Raw genomic sequence first — 20,561 nt, forward strand, 5'->3', positions numbered from 1 at the left:
TAAGTCAACGTGGACTGTTTAAATACCATTCCAGAAGCCTCGCAATGCTTGTTTTGCACTAAGAAAAGACTGTTTACGAGAAAATTGAATCTGGAGGGTCTGAATGCCTTTTTCGAAATTCAAATCTCCCGCCACCCAACCGGGGGAGTGGTGACGTTGCATGTACCATCACCACCCTTTGCTGCCGTCATTGAGTAAAACTTCACCCGACAGACGGCACTACTGAGCCAAGACAGAGTTGTGGATTCGCCGTTGCAGCTCCTTTTTGGTCAAGTGGTGTAGACCGTTCGGGCATCCCGCGACATTACATGGAAGTTGAATTCTCTGCTACTTGCAGTTTGTGTGAGTTTTGTGAGCCAGCAAAACCAGTGCAGCACTACGCGATAACGAAACTAGTGAAACGTGAAAGCGTGGGCAGCACAGAGTCAAACGAAAATGAAACATTCTGACCACCCGCATCGTTGTCAAGGGTAATTTCAATCAGTTCTTTTTCTTAAAAATGAAATAGAACTAGACAAGCAGCATTTTATTTCATTTTATAATACAATAGAAGGATGTTTTTTGCAATGAATGGTTGAGTCCTAGTGACAGAATTTAACTGAGGAGTGCTTTCGTCATTGGGCAAGTGCTTGAATGTCTCGGGGGAGTCTCTAACGATGTCCTGCATTTACCTCAATTTCTCGATTATTAAGACTCTGTTTGCAATAATATTGATGCCTTAGACATTCTAGAGCACTCATCTGTCACTTTAGCTGGACTTAATATTTGCCTTTAGTGTCCCTTTAACTCTCAAGGACTTGCTGTATTGTTTTCTGTTTTGTGGTACAGTGAAGTCCTGTTATCACGGTATATCGGTTATAATGATGAGACTATTTGAGGATATCAACTAAGGTATTAGTGCTATGACAAAAAAAAAACAATGTTATTACTGCATGTCAGATATAACTATCAAAATTTTGCCATCTAGACGGCATTGTTCATGCAGATTAATTGAAACATTTGCATTGCTAAGTCACCTTAAAGAAACAATGCCAAGATAAGGTGAAAAGTTTGTCTATGGAAGTTCATATCTGCCACGCAGAGTGTCCCCACCCGCATGCAGTTTGTGAAAGCCACAGAGAGCACCAGGCACAGCGCTCTACAAGATGGCGATAGTTGCTTTGCGTCCGCGTCACTGAAGTGCGGAAGTGCACCGCAACAATGGGCCTGAAGCAGTGGCATGGCAGCAGACACCAGGCAGCCTTCTGACAAAGCACAAAGCTGTGTCGCCTGAGACGAAGCTGCAAACTTTGGAAGATGCAAAGAAATACAATTAAACCTCAATATAACGACCCTCAATATAACGAAATTCTCTATATAACAAAGTATTTAACTTTTCAGAATCTCTTGTCCATAGAACACCATGTAATTAGAACCTCAAAATAACAAAGTGTTTTTGTATGTGATTTCAATTTGCTGAAGTTTTGCTTCCACAACAAAGGAATGCCGAGACAATAAATGGGAACTTCTGCGGGTGCAGATGGTCATATGATTTAATTACAAGCAGCTGCGTGCAAACGCACTTCTCAAATTGCGTGCGGCGTAACAACAGCGACCTCCGAAGTGAAGCCATACCATGTTCTGTGTAAAGTCTAAGTGCGATAAGATCCTATTGTGCCCCGCGCATTTTGTGCTTTAGGTGTGAGTGAAAGTCTGCGTAGGTGAGAAAGATTGCTTCTGAGTCTGCCTCCCTGTATGATCAAAGGCAAAGAGAAGGGAGGGGAGCGAGCTCTCGGTAATGTGATCAAGTGTATGCGAGGGGTGGGGGGAGGGGGGTAAGTTAGCACACGCCCGTCGTGAATTTTGGCGCGCCTTTCGGCTTTGGCTGCGCATGGCTGTAAGTGTGGCTGAGCTTATACGCAGTCACGCACTCTGCTTTAGAGGTAATCTGCCGCATGTGCAAAGAGTGGGCATTCCGAGACGGCATGGCATCATGTAAGCTGTCCTCCCGCTCATTTAGTATTGAAGGCTGCGTAATCTGGAGTTCAAGTGAGAGACAGACGAAGCATTTGCTGGCGGTGCATTTCCTGATGGCGGCGCCCCAGTGCGGGCGACACTATCAGACGTGAAGGCGGAGTGCACGCGAAAACGGGGCTGGCTTCGCCTAATTCGTGCCACCTATGTGAAGATACCGTCGATGTGGCATGAAACCGTACCATTCGTCACTGACTCCCAAATTCATCAAAATCGATTGTTTTCTCCTTCACATTTGTTTTTTTTCGAGGGCCGCCAAATTTTCCGAATTATCAGGCCATCAAAGAAAGCAAATTTGAATGACAAAACAATTCATTTTGATGAATTTGGGAGTTGGCATCGAATGGTACGATTTTGTGCCACGTCAACAATATCTTCACATAGGCGGTATGAATTAAGTGAAGCCAGCCGCGCTTGATACCTTCCCGCATCCATAAAATTGTTAATTTATAACACACTCTTCTTATCACATCTTAACTATTGTTTCCTGATTTGGAGAAATACCACATCGTCTAACACTAGCAAACTGCATGTGCTACAAGAGAAGACCTTATGTCATATCGCTAGTGATATAGATTAACCATAGGTTAAACATGGTTTCTGCTTATTTCTGTGTAACCCACCCCTTACATAATACCCCGTTACAGGGTCTTTAAGGAATAAAAATGAAATGGACCGTAAGAAGATGGCTGGATCACGCCGGATGGGTTATATCCGTTCAAAGTCATGCCCTTTGGCCGATGCAATGCTCCTGCGACATTTGAATGTATGATGGACTCTATTCTGCGGGGCTACAAATGGACCACCTGTCTTTGTTACCTTGACAACGTTGTTTCTTCTCCCATGTTTGGCAGCCACCTTACCCGACTGGCTGCCATTCTTGCGGTCTTCCGAAAAGCCGGCCTCCAACTGAACTCCACGAAGTGTCAACTCAGGAGCTGGCAGATTACCGTGTTGGGACACCTCGTTGGGACACCTCGTTGACACATCCAGTGTCCAACCAGATCCGGAAAAAGTTCGCACCGCACGCAGTTTCTCTGTGCCACGTTCTGCTTCTGACGTGCGCTGCTTCATCGGCCTGTGTTCTTACTTTCACCGTTTTGTCGAAAACTTCGCCGACGTTGCTCGGCCTTTGACGGATCTTCTAAAGAAGAACACGTCATTCTTGGGCCCGGAGAAGGCTCACGTGTTCGCCGCTCTCATCGGGTTTCTGACCACCCCTACCAGGCCCGGCTAGCCACGATTGCCAGTGGAGCCCTGTCAGAGAGAACCACCCGGGAATAAACCGCGCAACTATTTCTGCAATAATAACGTTCCATCCTCCTCCTCCTCTCATACTTGCCCACTTTGATCCATCTGCACCAACTGAAGTCCGCACTGATGCAAGCGGCCATGGCATTGGCGCTGTTCTTGCCTAACAGAATGGTACCGAGGGCAGAAAATAGCTTACGCCAGGCGCCTGTTGTCACCTGCAGAGAGAAATTACTCTGTCACCGAGTGGGAGTGCTTGGCTTTAGTTTGGGCTGTCGCCAAGTTCTGACCATATTTGTACGGCCGCACGTTTTTGGTCATTACAGACCACCACACACTCTGTTGGCTGTCTTGCCTCCGGGACCCGACAGGACGGCTTGGTCTCTAGGCTTTGCGGCTCCAGGAATTTTCATTTATTGTCAATTACAAGACTGGACGCCTCCACAAGGACACTGGCTGCTTCTCTCCTCACCCCGTGGATCCCCCTGACCCTGCTGCGCATGATTCGGTGGCCTGCATGATTGCTTTTACTGACATGACTGTCATGCGCGCTGGACAACAACCCGGCAAACTCTTACAGTCAATCATCGCTGGCGTGCAATCTGGCAGCACTGACGGCACGTGCCGCATATTCATGCTACACGACGGCATCTTCTACCACTGCAATATCAACCCTGACGGCCCCACGTTGCTCCTTGTCCTTCCTCGTCATCTGCTATCCAGCGCTCTCGAACAACTTCACGATGCACCGACAGCGGGACACCTTGGAGTTTTGCATACGTACGACCGCATACGATGCTGATTCTTCTGGCCAGGTTTCTACCGCTCTGTGCGTCATTATGTTGCAACTTGCGAATTGTGCCAGTGCCGGAAGAAACCTCCCCTGCCACCTGTCGGTCGACTCCATCCAATTGAAGTTCCCTCTGAACCATTCTTTTGCGTAGACCTTGACCTGCTTGGCCCTTTTCCGAAGACAACGAGAGGGAATAAGTGCATCGCCATCGTTACTGATTACTTGACACGCTACGCGATAACACAGGCATTGCCGACTAGTTGTGCAACAGACATCGCCGATTTTCTCCTACACGGCATCATTCTCCACCACAGCGCACCTTAACAGTTACTTAAAGACCGCGGCCGCTCGTTCTTGTCTCGAGTTGTTGACAACCTCCTCCGCTCTTGTGCCACTGAGCACAAGCTGTCCACTGCCTACCACCCACAAACGAACGGTCTTATGGAGTGTCTCAACTGAACAATCACAGAGAGGCTGTCGATGTACGTCTTCAATGATCATCGTGACTGGGACGCCACGCTGGCCTATGTGATGTTCGCCTATAACTCGTCTCGACATGATACTGCAGGTTATTCCCCCTTTTACCTTTTGTATGGTCGCGACCCCACATTGCCGTGGGACACCATCCTCCCTTCTGTTCCACGTGTTGCAACTGAGTGCGCTCGTGAAGTTGTTGATCATGCTCATGTGGCACATCAAGTCGCCTGATCTCGTTTATTAACCTCGCAGCATATACAAAAAGAGCCTTATGACTGGTGCCATCGCAATGTTAAGTTCGCGCCAGGTGCTTGGGTGCTCCTTTGGTCACCATGTCGTTGGGTTGGCCTCTCCCAGAAGCTTCTCTCTCGCTACACATGCCCTTATGAAGTCCTAAGTCAAGTTAACGACGTAAATTACGAGATTTTGCCGCTACAGTTTGATGCATCCTCAAGTCTGCCGCCTGTTGACGTCGCGCATGTTTCATGGCTGAAGCCATACTTAGCTTGTAATTCTTCGCCTACCATGCACCGAGACAGCGCTTCACCACCCGGGGGTCCTGTTATGTAAGGATGAGAGGAGAGGAAAGTCTTGAGACGCTGACTGCTGCGTGTTTTTGCTAGTCCGCAATCTTAACCCCATTGACTCTGCTTGTATTACATTGTAAATACAGTCTGTCTATACACCCAACATCCCTGTAACACTATCAAGAAACAAGGCCGCAGAATTTGTCTATTCGTAGACAACTGTACTGCGCACCATGTTGAAGGCCTTGAGCTGTCTAACATTGAACTTCATTTTTTACCCTCGAACTGCACCTTGCTCATTCAGCCCTTTGACAGAGGAATTATAAACAAACAGTGTGAAGTGTTCCTACCAGCGTAGACTAATCCAAAGGCTCCTTCTGAAAATTTGTCTTCAGCGGGAAACAAAGGTTGATATTTTTCAAGCATTTGAGACGCTTGAAGCATGCTGGCGGGAAACAAGTGCAGACGTTATTATGAACTGCTTCAGTAAGGCCCGGATCACAAAAGAGGTTCAGGCTGTAGAAACTGACAGTGGAGAGGAAGAGCTTTCAGGCCCGCCCAATTGCGCCTAAGCTTGGGTTTTGCTGCTCGCGAATGGAGCAGCCCTGGATGACGTGCAGCTTTGCGATTTTTTGTATGCGGACGACTGCACTGTCACTATGGAAGAGATCTTCCTTAGTGCGTTGTGGGCTCACTAGACGATGATGGAACAGTGTTGTGTACCTTGATGTTTTACGAGCATTCAGTGTTGCCGTCCCTCACGAACAAGCAACAGAGCAAAATAAGTTTTTTGCGGCTAAATAAATGCGTTTTGGGTGAGTACCTCTCATTCCCCCTTTGTTAAATTTGTGCATTTCTTTTTCGGATTTTCATACTGAATCTGCATATAACGACAACCCCTTTGTAACGAACACTTTCGAGCATTTGTCAGTTTCGTTATATCCAGATTTAACTGTATCACGTTGAAGCGTGCACCTGTTCTTACAAGCAGGCTGTGTTCGTCTTATTCCTTGACCGTCCTGCTCATCTGCATACCTGCCAACCCTCCCGATTCGCCCGGGAGACTCCAGATTTTTGACTGAAGTTTCGGATTGTACGATCACTGTCTTATATCTCCCGAAAAGTGGTCTCCGTTCGCGCAATAATGGTTTTTGCGGAACCGGCACCGCGGAATGTACAGCCACATCGTAATCGTCAGCATCACCAACAACGGCTGCTCTAGCACCATCGGTATCATCGACTAAGCAGCCGACTGTGGTGCCTAGTAAGCTGACCAAAGCCAGAGCCAATGTAGCTCTTGCATTTCATGCACGCCTTCCGCCATGGGGCATCTTGCTGCTGCTGCTTGTGTGTATAATTAGTGTTGGCTAGGCTGTCTGGGTGCGGTGCACTGTGTAAAGTTAGAATCCTCGTGCGCTTGATGCCATGGCGCTATCAAAGCCCAAGAAACGGTATTTGCAGAAGTTCTTGTGATCTTCTGAATTTCCGTTCTTTTTGACATCAAGAAAAGAACATTTTACATATTGTACAACATGTGGATGCGGCGTCAGTATGTCTTGCGTTGTCAAAGGCGACTTGAAACTGAGTGTTTCCATGGCGAATTATCAAAGCTATGTTCGCACTGCTGAGCAGCAAGGCAACATAGTGAACTTTCTCCGGAACAAGTGCGATGACAGTGTTATACGTGTGGAGTGCCTGTTTACAGGATTCCTCGTCAGAACACAACCTACCTCTTCTACGGAAAATATTTCGCAAATGCGATGAAACGAAGCGCTATGGATGTGGATGCAATTTTGAAACGCAACTCAGAAGAATGCGGAGGTGGCCAACTGAAATTTATTTCGCAGGCATCGCTCTCGAGTCTTCGTTTCTATATTCAGCGTTTTCCTCGGCTGCTGCCCCGAGATTCCACTGAATCTGCTGAAGACGCTTTAGATGCTCTCGAAGCTGAGTTTGCCACACTACAGGCGCACAGTCTTCCAGAGGACATTCTCAATGAAGAAAGGTGGGACTCCCGATTTTTAATCTTGCCAGGTTGGCAGGTATGCATCTGCATGTCAAAGCTTATCGGTGTCTGATCAGCGTTTCCGTTTTGTGAGCAGATAAACTCTTATGTCCCGCAGTAGGCATATAACTCCACTTAAAGTGCCCTGAACCACCCCTCAGGCTTGGTGAAATAACATAGTCCGCAAGTAGCATACTCTGCTGTGAACATCTCAGCCGAGCTTTGCTGTCGTATGTGTTGCATGGAGCTTGCAAGCCGATCGTGAAGTCACCTTTCTCTCAAATGCTGTCTTTTTAACAGAAGGCCTAGTCCTCATTCTCTCCCAGACGCACTATTTCGTCATTCCCTCAGACGGCTGCTATTGGCCGATAGCTGACATCAAGCTGCACACAGCTACATGGCATTGATATCGTGGCCGCCGTGGGGTGCCGCCGTGGGATGCCGCCACGAGTCCGCTGGCTAAACGTACTGCTGCTCACTGAGGACAACCGTGTTTAGCTTATGTTTAGCACATCATAGACACCAAAGGTGGAAGTCATGGCATCTATGTTAACATGCAAAACTATATTTGAACTGCGTGCCACGTTGACATTTGGAAGGCAGAGCATTGTGGGAACTCCCCACTGCACTGTAGCCTTCGCAGTGCAAGGCATTGAAGGAGCAACAGAAGCACCGCGGAGGCCGTATTTGATTGCCAATAACTCCGCTTCTCCTGAACACATTGAAGTACTTTTTGCGGTTAAGTATTTCTGAAATAGCTTATTTTCACTTCAAATGCATTTCTACACTTCGATAAAAAGGAGTTCATGGCCCCTTTAAGGTCCATTCCACACATTGAAACCCAAGGCAGGCAGAAAAGTGCGTCGTGGACATGTGAATTTTACACTACGCATGCCTATGGCCATTATGCCGTGCGCCGCGCCCGGCAGAGGTATGCGCTGTGTTGGTTTCGACCGACGGCGACGTGGTGGCCATTTTTAGTTGGCGCTGGTAGTGCTGGCAGCGTGGAAACCAAACCACAAATTTAAAAAGCTGTTTCTCTGCATCGTTCTTCGCTAAACTGGTTGAAATTCTGGTCTTTTCATACTAAGGGCTGAGAGGACTGAATACAGAGGTGTTGAAAGTGAGAGAAATGCAGAACATTTTGTGTGTCGTTTTCTTTTCAGCCGACACACACACACACACACACGCACACACGCACGCACGCACACACACACACACACACACACACACACACACACACACACACACACACAATTGGGCACATATCTAGAAGCGTCTATGTTGAGTGCATTTGTATATTCCTTCCTCCACGAATATGCAGAACCTTACTATTTTTTTGCGTCGTAGTCACAGTTGTTTTCTTTTTTGCTATGCCTTGGTTTGAGATTTTTCTATTGAGCAAAGAGTCAGTGAATTCGTCTAGAATTGCTAAGCCAGCACCGATGCATGTGACACTCTCTAGATATGTTAAACTTGCTTCCACTTATTCTGAATGAGATTGGGTTTATACAGTAGGCTTTACCTAAAAAGAAAAAGAAAACCTCTTCTATGACCAACTTTAGCTGGGTGCAGCCTTGACAGTATCAACCAATCAGATGTTATAACAACCCTTCCCGACTGGACAATAAGTGAAATCACTTGTTTTGAATATTAATCACTCTTTGCTTATGTAACTTTCCTTATAATGTCCTTTCTTCCCTGGACAAAAAAGAATCAAAATACTAGCAGGCGAGGATTTTTTTTTTCTTTCAGCTGAGATATGTTATGACGCGGAAGAAAACAAATTTGCTCAATTTGTTAACTCGTCACCAGCTTGAATGAACAAAGTGTGGATTAGTAGAAATACAGGCATTGCTTGGATGCACAAATATTCCCGAAAAAAAATAATTATTTTTTAACCTGCTTGTAAAAACTGTTTTATCATTCAGTGCAGCTATAGGGGTCAGTTGCATTCAATTATGTATATATGCTACAAAGAAACAGCACCATGCAGTAGACATAAAATATTTTCTTTTTACATGTAGAAATCTAGAAAAACTTATTCGAATGCAATGGCCGGAATAATGTGAAAACTTCCAACCGGCATCTTAAACCCATCGGGGCCAGAAATTTCTATCTTGCTACAAACTGCATCTCTTGTGTTGATGCCGCTGTCAGACATACCGCCGATTCTACCTGCAACTACAGTGCTCACGACTCTCGAGCCGCGATTCCAACATTCTGAGGCCGCAATCTATTCTTGTTGCGCCATATTGCGCTTTAGAAGAAGTTTCAGGATCCCATGTTATACTGACTTGTGACACAGATGCATGGAGAGCAGGGTTACTTTTGTTTGTATTGTGCTGCTTCATTGCTTCACTGCTTGGCATGATTTCGTGCTTGAGACAGGCAAAAGCATTAAACAAGACAACATAAAATCTCGAACGAAGCTGGATTGACTTAAAAAAGAATTCTTTATTCCTATTTAAATGGCGCACTGGTCTCGCCAACAAGAAACATTGGCTGTGGCACAGCGAGAACAATGGCGGCAGTGCGTCGATACCTCTAGCTCCCGGCCACGCATCCCGCGCATGCACTCTCCTGTTACGTCAGTGTAAAGTACGTAAACTGCGTACGTTGCAAAGAGCCAGTTACGTTTTTTTTCTCTCTCGAATATGCACGGTGATTTTGCGCCGGCACTGGCAGAAAGGATGTGTCAAACATTAAGTGCACTTGCTTTAAGCCCGTGTACGAGAGACGCAGGGGCGTCTGCGTAAGCAGGCGTTTGGTGTGTTGTGACACCACGAACCCGAGCACACGAGGGTAGGCCCCTCCTGTGTTAGCTGTGTCTCGGAAAAAGGGGATCGTGGAGCTTTGTAGCATCTGTAGATGCTCTCCTAAAATTTTTCATCATACAGGGTGTGTCTGGAAAGTAATGAAATTTTTTTTTCCGGTAATGCTATTAGACGTAACATGATCGGATTGGTTGGGTTAAGTGGCTTTTCATCATTGCCTAGGGCAGTCGGCTCCAAGCTCTGGGAGCATCAGGATCACTGTTTCTGTGAACCTCCTGATAGGGCTCCGTCACGACGTGTGATGGCATCCGCACGCGATCAAGTTCTGTGATAAATTCGATAAGAGTCTTGCTAATACCTGCCAAATGATTCAGCAAGACTACGGGAATTCTGCTTTGTCATATTCTCATGTTTCAAGGTGGTTGAAGGCATTTAAAGGGTGCCGAGAAGACGTGGATGATGAATCCTGCTCTGAGCAGCCATCAATGAGCACAAGTGACAAAAATGTGTCTCGTGTTCGTGATCTTTTGAACACCGACCGTCGAATGAGTGTGTGGATGATAGCAGAGACTCACTATTCTGAAAACCACCGTGCATGACATTGTAAGCGACAATTTGAATGTGCAGAAAGTGTGCACCAAGCTGGTCCCCATACTGGTTACTGACGACCACAAAAACAACGGAGTGGTGATAGTGAGCGAACGTTTGGAACGCGTGCAAATTAAACCTTATTTTTTAGACAGGGTCATTACGAGTGGCGAAACATGGGTATTTGAGTATGATCCTGAGATGAAGTGCCAAAGTTCCGAATCGCACACCTCGGAGTCCCCTCGCCCCAAGAAGGCAAGAATAAGCAAGTTGAAAGTTAAAACAATGCTAGTTGTCTTTTTCGACGCCAAAGGTGTGTTTCACAAAAAATTCGTACCCCAAGGGCAGACAGTCAACGCTGCCTACTACAAGGATGTGCTTGAGAGATTCAGAAAAGGGCTCCTCCGAGCGTGAAAGGATATCACTGATACCTGGTAGTTGCATCATGACAATGCTCCCAGCCACACTTCTCTGCGCGCATGGTAGTTCCTGGCCAAGCACAACTTGGTGACGCTGCCCCAGCCCCCCTATAGTTCTGGCTTGGCTCTGGCGGACTTTTTTCTCTTCCAGAGAATCAAGAGCGCCCTAAAAAGAGTCGATTTTGGGACCATCGAAGCCATCCAAACCGCCGTGACAAAGGCTGTATAAAAGATTTTCGTCTATGCCTTCCGGGATGTGTACAGTGCAAGGCAGAGTCGCTGGCGAAAATGTGCAGATGCCAGAGGAGAGTACTTCGAAGAATTCTAAACATTTGTAACAATATGTTGAATAAACGTTTTTTTACCGATAAAATTGCATTGCTTTCCAGACACACTGTAATCTGGGAATCTGGTATAATGCCAGAAAAGTGGAAGAAGGCAATAGTAATTCCATTTCCAAAAGCTGGTAAATCCCCAACATCTGCAAGCAGCTACAGACCCATTGCCCTCGCAAGCTGTTTGGCAAAATCATATGAAAGCATTATCAATGTGACTTGTTTATTTTAGAATCAAGAAACCTAATAGATTCCCACCAGTGTGGATGTAAAAAGGGTTGTTAAACTACTGACCATCTTGTCCGTCTAGAACACGAAATTCGGCATGCATTTTTACACAAGCAACACTGTCTTACAGTTTTATTTGATTTAGAAGAAGCCTATGGGGGGGGGGGGGACACCACATGGAGATATGGAACTTTAAAGCTGTCTTCGGGATCCGTGGTAAAATGCTGAATTGCCTAGCTGATTTTATGTCTAATAGAACATTTCAGGCACATTTTGGCTCAGTACTTATACATTTACATAGGAAAGTGGCGTTTCGCAAGGCTGTGATCTCAGTATGACACTGTTCATAGTAAGATGAACTCAGTTAATAAGGTTATACCGTCGTCTCTTATGCACTCTATATATGTAGACGATCTCCATCCAAGTGGCTTGCTGCGCCTCAAATTTGGCAACCTGTGAAAGGCAGCTTCAAATCGCAATAAATAAACCTGCGCAATGGACTAACAAAAATGGTTTTCGCTTCACACAGAAAACAGTTACTGTTTTGTTCTCTCAGAAATGAGGGCTACACAGCAATCGAGTCCTAAAATTGAATGACGCCATATGGCCGGTCAGATAAACCACAAGTTTTTAGGAGTAACCTTTGACACCGAACTAAACTTCGTGGCTCACATAAAAACACTTTAAAAAATAAAGCGTTGAATATCCTCAAAGCTTTATCTCACAAGCACTAGGGTTCCGACTGAACATGCCTTTTACGTATACACCGGTCTCTTGTGCGCAGCATTCTAGACTACAGCTGTGTGGTTTATGGCTCAGCCAGACAGTCTTACAATCGACGACTTGATCCAGTACATAACCTTGTACTGCGACTGGCAAGTAGTGCCTACAGAACATCACCTGTCCCAAGTTTATACGTTCAGTGTACTGATCCTCCCTTACAGCAGTGCAGAGCGTTACTTTTTCCTACACGCTCAGTGTTCAGTCCTCACCACAACACTGTGGGATTCTCACCCGTGCTCTTGGGACAAAGCAACGACAACACCTTAGTGCAAACAATCACAAGGGCATTTATTGCACCTTTCATAGATCAATGTCTGCTAGCCAAGTTGCTATCCACAAAACATGCCGATGGGCGGGCGACAAATCGCGGAAGTCTGACTTATCGTGACCGGATAGTGAGCGAATATTTTCCTCCCATGCTGGATCCCAACGCCTGGTCGTTCGCGCGTACGGTCACGCGAATGGTGGCATGTTCGAGCGAGCCCTCGCGAGACGGTCTCGCAGAAACATGGATCGGCGCACGCGTGGAATGTCTGTGCCGCTTGCTGAATTTGAATGAAAGAGGAAGAGCCTTCTCCTTTCCGCACCCTAGTAACCCCGCCGTTAGGTATCGTTAGCAGCGCAACACTCGCACCATCTCTCGTGCTGCACTTCAACCAGACCGACTACCGCGGGCATCAAGCCATGCAGGGAAGCTGGAAAACAGGAGACGGGAGCTATGCGGAAAAACAGCATATCAGGGGACGCATGAGAGTCGCGCATCCCCACATCCCCCCAACCTTAAATCACTACATATTCTGGCTAAACATGTCACACAGTCTAACATCAACGCGTGGTTCGCAAACAAGGTAATACATGCAACAGTGGCCGCGCCAAGAAAATGTCCACACACTGTCCATAACATGCGAGCCGACATTGTCCGCCGGTCACAGCAGCAGCTCTGCAGACTCGACAGCATGATTCCATTCCAGGACTCTGGAAAAGGCGACGCAGTAGTCGGTACGAGCAAGTGTCGCTTGCACCGTCGCACCCTGCTGTTGTAGCTGTTGGTGACCGCCGGCTCTTTTCTCCGCCACCGAGGGTTGCGAGCTGTATACAGGCGGCTGCTGAAGTCGCTGTGCCGAACTTGCATCACCATTGCCAGGGGTGGCTCGATCGTAGTCCGGGGCAGCAGCGCAGACGATGTGCAGGTGACAGCAAACCAGGGGTGACTCCACTCACGCTGCGTACACTCGACGCACTCGGCAAACACTAAAGTATAGTGCAAGGGAGAGGAATTCTGCATGCGCATCGCCCACGTGGTACGATGTTCAACTCGGCTAGTAAAAGATCGGGCGGCTACTCAGATGCTAAGATCATGTGAACGAAGCTCGCTTCCTTGAGTTGAAAGAGTAATCTCAATTCGTGCGAGGCTAACTAGGATGAGGGAAGCAAAGTGCAACACCTCAACACCACAGTCCACCAGGTTGTGTCCCTCCACGTGCAACAGGCAGCTTCGTAAGGCCTTCGGCCCAAAGCGTCGCTACCATGACAACCAGCATCCAAAAACAGCACCCGAAATGGGCGCAAAACAGGCAGCCGCGAGGAGACGTCAGCTCTCTTAGGCGGTCCTACCCCGCTCGGTGCACACAGCATCCGAGTTGACGGCACCCACCGTCCTGGACGGTGTCAGAGTGCCCGGAGCCAGGCCGCAATACCAGTCAGCCCGTACCGGCCACCCGGCTCCAAGAACGGCGACTTCATCAGAGTCAAAGAGATAGAAGAAGCTGTTTACATAAGAAATTTGGACCACCCACGAGGCTTCCGTACTCACTTGCTTCAGGCTTGCCAATGCTCCGTGGGCGCTAAGCCTCGCTCTCCAAGGATGTAGACCACGTGGCTCTCGGACCGACAAATGTGATTAAAAAGAACACTTGCAAAAAGTCTTAGCATGTTGACAAGTTCAAACACACTACAGCCACCGTCTCTTCGCTCAAGAAAGCACACCGCCAACGCTAGCGATCGAAATCCACATCAGCCCTACGCTTCAGTTCAAACAAAGGTCTCGAATGAACCAAAACTATTAAAGCTATCGTCCGATGCCCCAAGAGCCCCATGTTGGGTGCCAGATGTGGGGTTCTCACCTGTGCTCTTGGGACAAAGAAATGACAACGCACTAGTGCAAACAATCACAACGACATTTATTGCATTTTTCATAGATCGATGCCTGCTAGCCGGGTTGCTATCCACAAAACATGCCGATGGGCGCGCGACAAGTCGCGGAAGTCCGACTCACCACGACCGGATAGCGAGCGAATGTGTTCGCCCCATGCTGGACACCAATGCCTGGTCGTTTGCGTGTACGGCTACGCGAATGGTGGTGCGTTCGAAGGAGCCCTTGTGAGACGGTCTCGCAGAAGCATGGATCGGTGTGCGCGCGGAATGTCCGCGCAGCTTTCCGAATCCGAACGAAAGAGGAAGAGCCTTCTCCTTTCCACGCCCAAGTAACCCCGCCATTAGGTGGCGTTAGCAGTGCAACACTTGCGTCATCTCTCGTGCTGTGCTTCAACGAGACCAACTGCCGCAGGCATCAGGCCATGTAGTGAAGCCGGAAAACAGGAGACAGGAGCTATGCGGGAAAACAGCATATCAGCGGACGTGAGAGAGTAACGCATCCCCACAACACATAGCTACAACATCATCACACAGTGCAACTCACACTTACACTACACAAATAAACTGAACATGATTAGGCTGCTTGTCCTGCGATATGAAGAATATTGGGAGTATGACATTCCTAATGAAGTCCTCCTGGTAGCCAAAAAGCCACAACTATTGCCACTGGGGTACGATTTCACACAGTTACGTGAATGGACATTAACACATTTAAAGAAAAGAGACACACCACATGAATACATTATGCAAGAATTCTGTGCTCTTCAGGACAAATATCGAAATAACATTAAATTTCACTCTAAAACAAGAGAACACATGGGTGTAGGGGCCGTAACAGAAAATTGGGAAACAAGTATTCGTTTAAACAAAACATGCCTCTGTTTTTACTGCTGAAGTTTATGCTGTATAGGCCGTAGTTCAAAAAAGTATAGCTGACAAACACAAAAATAAAGTCATATACACCAATTCCTTAAGTACACTAAAGGCTCTACACCTGAAATCTGAGTGTGAACCCCTGCTGGGGGATATTCTAAACATGGTGGCGCTAAACAAATACGGGAGATCAATTCGTTGCTGCTGGGTTTCAAGCCATGTTGGGATACCGGGTAACGAAGCAGCTGGTAGATGTGCATCGATGGCAGCGTACAAAGACATATCAAACACAAGGCTTCCATATAGACATAGTATCCGTGCAATTAGGAAGGCCTTAACGTCATAGTGGCAACACGAATCGGACCCTTGTGCAGACAACAAATTACACCTCACCATACCCGCACTTGGTGAATGGAAGGCGTGTAAGTAGTTTTATGCCTTGGGCACTGGACTACGCATTGAGAACAGCAGTTTACGATAGGTAGCGAGGCAGTGGAAGTGGTAAGGGAATACCTCTACTTAGTTCAGGTAGTGGCCGCGGATTCGAATCTTGAGACTGAAATAATCAGAAGAGTAAGAATGGGCTGAGGTGCGTTTGGCAGGCATTCTCAGATCATGAACAGCAGGTTGCCATTATCCCTCAAGAGAAAAGTGTATAACAGCTGTGTCTTACCAGTACTCACGTACGGGGCAGAAACCTGGAGGCTTACGAAAAGGGTTCTACTTAAATTGAGGACGACACAACGAGTTATGGAAAGAAGAATGATGGGTGTAACGTTAGGGGATAAGAATAGAGCAGATTGGGTGAGAGAACAAACGCGAGTTAATGACATCTTAGTTGAAATGAAGAAAAAGAAATGGGCATGGGCAGGACATGTAATGAAGAGGGAAGCTAACCGATGGTCATTAAGGGTTACAGACTGGATTCCAAGGGAGGGGAAGCGTAGCAGGGGACTGCAGAAAGTTAGGTGGGTGGACGAGATTAAGAAGTTTGCAGGGTCAACATGGCCACAATTAGTACATGACCAGGGTAGTCGAAGTATGGGAGAGGCCTTTGCCCTGCAGTGGGCGTAACCAGGCTGATGATGATGATGACGCATTGGGCACACATTTCACACACAATTATTTACTTACAAAAGAAGAGACACCAACATGCGAGAAATGCGAAGAACCACTAACAGTTATACATATATTACTGACATGCACACATAGAATTACACAGATGAAACCTTTTGCATAACTTATATCAACTAGACATACCTCTGCACCCTGCTTTCATTTTAGGAGATGATCTGATAGTCCCATTACCTGATGTGCGTAAATTTCTAGAGGACACTGGCTTCTTACGCAAAATATAGAATAACACAGTCTTTTTCTTTAAAAACACCTCGTGTTTGGCGCAGCATAGCCTTGGGCACTTTTGCGCCACTAAACCACATTTAACTAGCATGTGTGAGAGTCAAAGATTGTAGTCTCCCCAAAAACTACAGCACGGCCGTTCGATCGTGGGATTGCACAGTAGCAAAGTTCGGAGTGCTTTAATTACACAAGGAAAGCAAAAATTCTGATTTTTCTCAAGTGATCTAGGGGTGCATTCATTATGCAAGTAAATATGGTACTCGCGCCCAGAGTGTTACACTGACGCATCAAGATCAAATCCCGACATGTCTTATGCAGCAGTAGGTCCACCCATCTCGGAGCTTCTATAGATAAGTTTTCTCTGAGAAAACTCATCCATAGAAGCACCAACTGTTTCTTTGTCAGTAGCGATATGCTTCCCGAGCTTGGTAACGTTAGCGGCTTCCACTGTGTTAGTTCCAGGGCTTCCGCCTAGGCACACAAAGCCCGCTATTTCCGTTGATCAGCATGGCCCCTGGTTGCAGCCGCCATGATTGCGGCGCTTCTTTGTGATCTCACACTTTCAGCCTTGCAAAATTTGCAGCTTCGTCTCAAGCGATACAACATTGCGCTTTGCCAGTGCCGTCTTCTATCAACCGGGCTGTCCTCTGCTGTTTCCGCGGTTCATTTTCTACGCTTGCTGAGAAGGGGGCAAAGAGTGGGTGCCGCTTTGCTTCTCGCTTTTCTTTTTTTTCTTCTCCTCACGCATAGCTCGATCGTGGGCATGATCATGAGCGACGCGGACGCGAAGCGGCTGGCACCAACTAATGATGCTCTCAGTGGCTTTTGAAATCAGCGCGTGGGCAGGACGCAGCAATGGCGGCAGATAAGAGCTCGTGCAGGCTAATGTTTCACCCCGTCTTGGCATCGTTCGTTTACAGGAAACTTAGGAATGCAAATTTCATGATTATTCTGCATGGAAAAAGCCATCCAGAAGGCAAAATTTTGATCGTTATATCCGTTATGCAGTGAATAATCTATCGTGATATATGGCTTCATTTCTCATAGCTCTAATGTTTAAGTTTTCACTCTTAAGTCAGCTCATCATTATAATTGATATATTGTTATATGTGGTATCGCTATCAGTGGTCTGCACTATACTTTTACGGCTGAGGCCTACGTGCTATTGCCGGCTGTAAAACACATCAAGCAAATAAAAATACAAAATGCAATTAAATTTAGACTCGGTAAGTGCTGTCAAAGCTTTATTGTCTCTGCAAAAGCATAAAAATCCTGTAATCAACTATCTATTTTTGCTTCTGTGCAGTATGTATGCATCTAACCGGCATGTCATATTATGTAGGGTGCCGGGCCATAAAGGTAAATCAGATACGTAATATGCTTGTAGACAAAATTGCTACATTCAAAACAATGAAAGCCTGTACCTCTTCTGTAGCTATCCCTGTGACAGACTTGAAGACATCTTTGCGGAAAGAAATCTAAGAAATTTTTAGCAGTTTTCTTGGGACAAAGAAACATTGAATCAGCTCACTTTAATCGGGCAGCATTTAAGTAATTGGCTGCCTATAGCAAAAGCCAACGAACTGATGTCCTGTTTTGTTGATTGAGAATAAGGCACACATATGGTACCCCTTCTTACCTTTTAACTGGTGGTGAACCTCCCATTTGTAGTAGGTGTAGCTAGCTGCTGTCCGTACTCCTTGCCTTGCTGGAGTGCTGGGAAGTGGAAGCTGAGTAACAAAAGCTTTTTCCTGCAGCTTACCAACAGCATACTCTTCTCCATCCAGCAATGTTTCTTGTTGCAGAACCATTTTTCAGAACCAAAGCTGTATTAAATTTCCTAAGTGAAGTTGCATTACATGTAATTAGCCCACAAGATTCGTCACACCTGCTCCCACCCATAGAGTTTCCTACAATAATGACTAGCAGGAACTCTGGTGCTGAAATTGTTCAGCTACCATGGGAATGATGTGAAGTACATGGATTTCGCCTTATCTCCGTGCTTGTGGCTTGCGACGTTCTTGCGACTTCATTCATCATGCTTTATCTATCTACTTTGTCCTTAATTTCAGAGCATTCAGTACTTTACTAAGTACAGAAGATTCTGTGAACAAACATAGTCACCAATAATTGCAGCAATTCAGCCTGTCGAGGTGGCAAAATCAAAATGTACCAAGCATCTCAACGCACTGACTTGCGTGCGAGAAATTCATAAGCGCATTCTATGGCTCTTGTCAGTGCAAGCGTCCGTGGCATAATGGTTTCAATATTGGGCTTCCGTACTAAAGGTCCTGTGTTTAAAATCTGCTCTCGGGCGATTTTAATAAGGTTACTTTAATTATTTATTACACAGTACTTTGTTGAAAATGACGAATTTGCAAAGTTAAGAAGCTGTTTGAAGCCAGAAGGACGAAGTTTAGGCAAATCCATGTACTTCCCATAATTCCGGTATGCTGGCTGAACCGCCCCCATTGCAGCTCCCGTGGATACTAGACCCAGAGTTCCCTCTAGTAATTATTGTATGGAACTCTATGCTTCTGCCAGAGGCGCTTCCACTGCAATAGTAGTGTTTTGTAGAGCAGGCGCCTCCAGGCCCTTCTGTTTAAGGGCCTTGATGAGGCAGTAATGCTACTGACATTTTTACTTTTCAGTATATCCATTCAATTCCAACCATATCTCTCATGCCCATAGCACACCTTACCAGGCATCATCATTATTTTAACACATTTTACTGACATTACAGCGACAGTCTTTAGGCCTCTATACAGCTGCACTACATGTATAGATTTACCATTTGTCAGTGACCACATCATTGACTACATCATACATTGATTGGTGCTGTTTGGCCATCGTTGGCCCTTGCGCCATGAAAACCCATATGTCATCATTAGAATATAGCCTAGTTGGTTTTTGCCATTGAAGATTGAACTAGGTGTGAGCAGATGCTCTCATAATCTGTGTCATCACAGCGAGCTCGTGTTAGGACGACATCACCACCTGTCTTTTGTCTTTTTGGCATATCTTTCCTAAGACACTGTAAAATTTCCTAAGAGAGCTAAAATAATTTTTCTCTTTAGTGTCCAATGAACGCTTACAGCTACACTTTATAGAAAAGAAATAAAGCCAAGCCAAGTGGTGTGCTTTATAGCCAAATGCATTGCACGTTTGTTTTTCTAACTGCAAGTATGTATAGCCCATGGCAGTTCAAGAGATGTAACAATTGAATAACTGGTGGCAGTGTATTCAAACTGCAGGTCAGCATATAATTTGCGTGTCTGTGCCCATGTGACGACCATTGGTAACCTCTGTGTGTGTGTGTGTGTATGCAGGAAGAACCTGGCTCACACGTGCCTGACGGCATTCAGCTGGTCTTGCAAAGTAGCCCACCAGGTTCTGGTCAATCGAGGAGACCTCAAACCTGACAAGATCCGGGACCTGGTCAGTGACTACACTTTTTGTGAAGAAATCATGCAGACAAGAACTTTGTATGGGCGCGTGCAGTAGTAACAGACCCCCAGCTTTCTTCAGATCAGTGTGGTGCATGGAGACGAAATAGTTACAATTAATTATTGTTTAAGGCATTGTAGTTTGTCTGAAAAACGTGCTCAAATAAAAATGGGAACAGCTTTGCTAGCTGGTGCAAAACTTGTGGTCTAAACCAAGGGATATTTATACTTTATACATTTACATTTTTCAATACTCATTGATACAATCTTCATGAGAATTGTGAAGGTTGTATCAATAAGTGTTTAGTAATTATTTTTAAAGAAATTTTCAAATTCAGTAGTAAGGAGATTTGTTAGGATCAACACATGTAGCCATCATGTATGAATCTTTCTTTCAACTTACAGAGGACACTGCAAGCACCACATTGGCAAAGTTCTAAAAAAGGAAAGAAATAAAATTTTGTTCAGTTTTTCAGGAAAAAACATACAAGCTGAAAGATTACAGTGCAGTCCTTTGTGCGTAGGAATCCTTC

At 46.0% G+C, this 20,561-nt stretch overlaps 1 protein-coding gene across 1 annotated transcript in view; it reads left to right on the top strand.

Annotated features, from left to right (window-relative positions):
- The window catches only part of l(3)80Fj (lethal (3) 80Fj), a 413,275-nt gene that overhangs the window by 8,085 nt on the left and 384,629 nt on the right, over positions 1-20,561 (top strand). The window contains exon 4 of the mRNA XM_075686799.1: positions 19,912-20,020. Coding sequence (XP_075542914.1) covers positions 19,912-20,020 — 109 coding nt within the window. The remainder of the gene's footprint in view (positions 1-19,911; positions 20,021-20,561) is intronic.

Source organism: Dermacentor variabilis, chromosome 3 (genome assembly GCF_050947875.1).
Source record: "Dermacentor variabilis isolate Ectoservices chromosome 3, ASM5094787v1, whole genome shotgun sequence".
In the NCBI taxonomy this organism is placed as follows: domain Eukaryota; kingdom Metazoa; phylum Arthropoda; class Arachnida; order Ixodida; family Ixodidae; genus Dermacentor; species Dermacentor variabilis.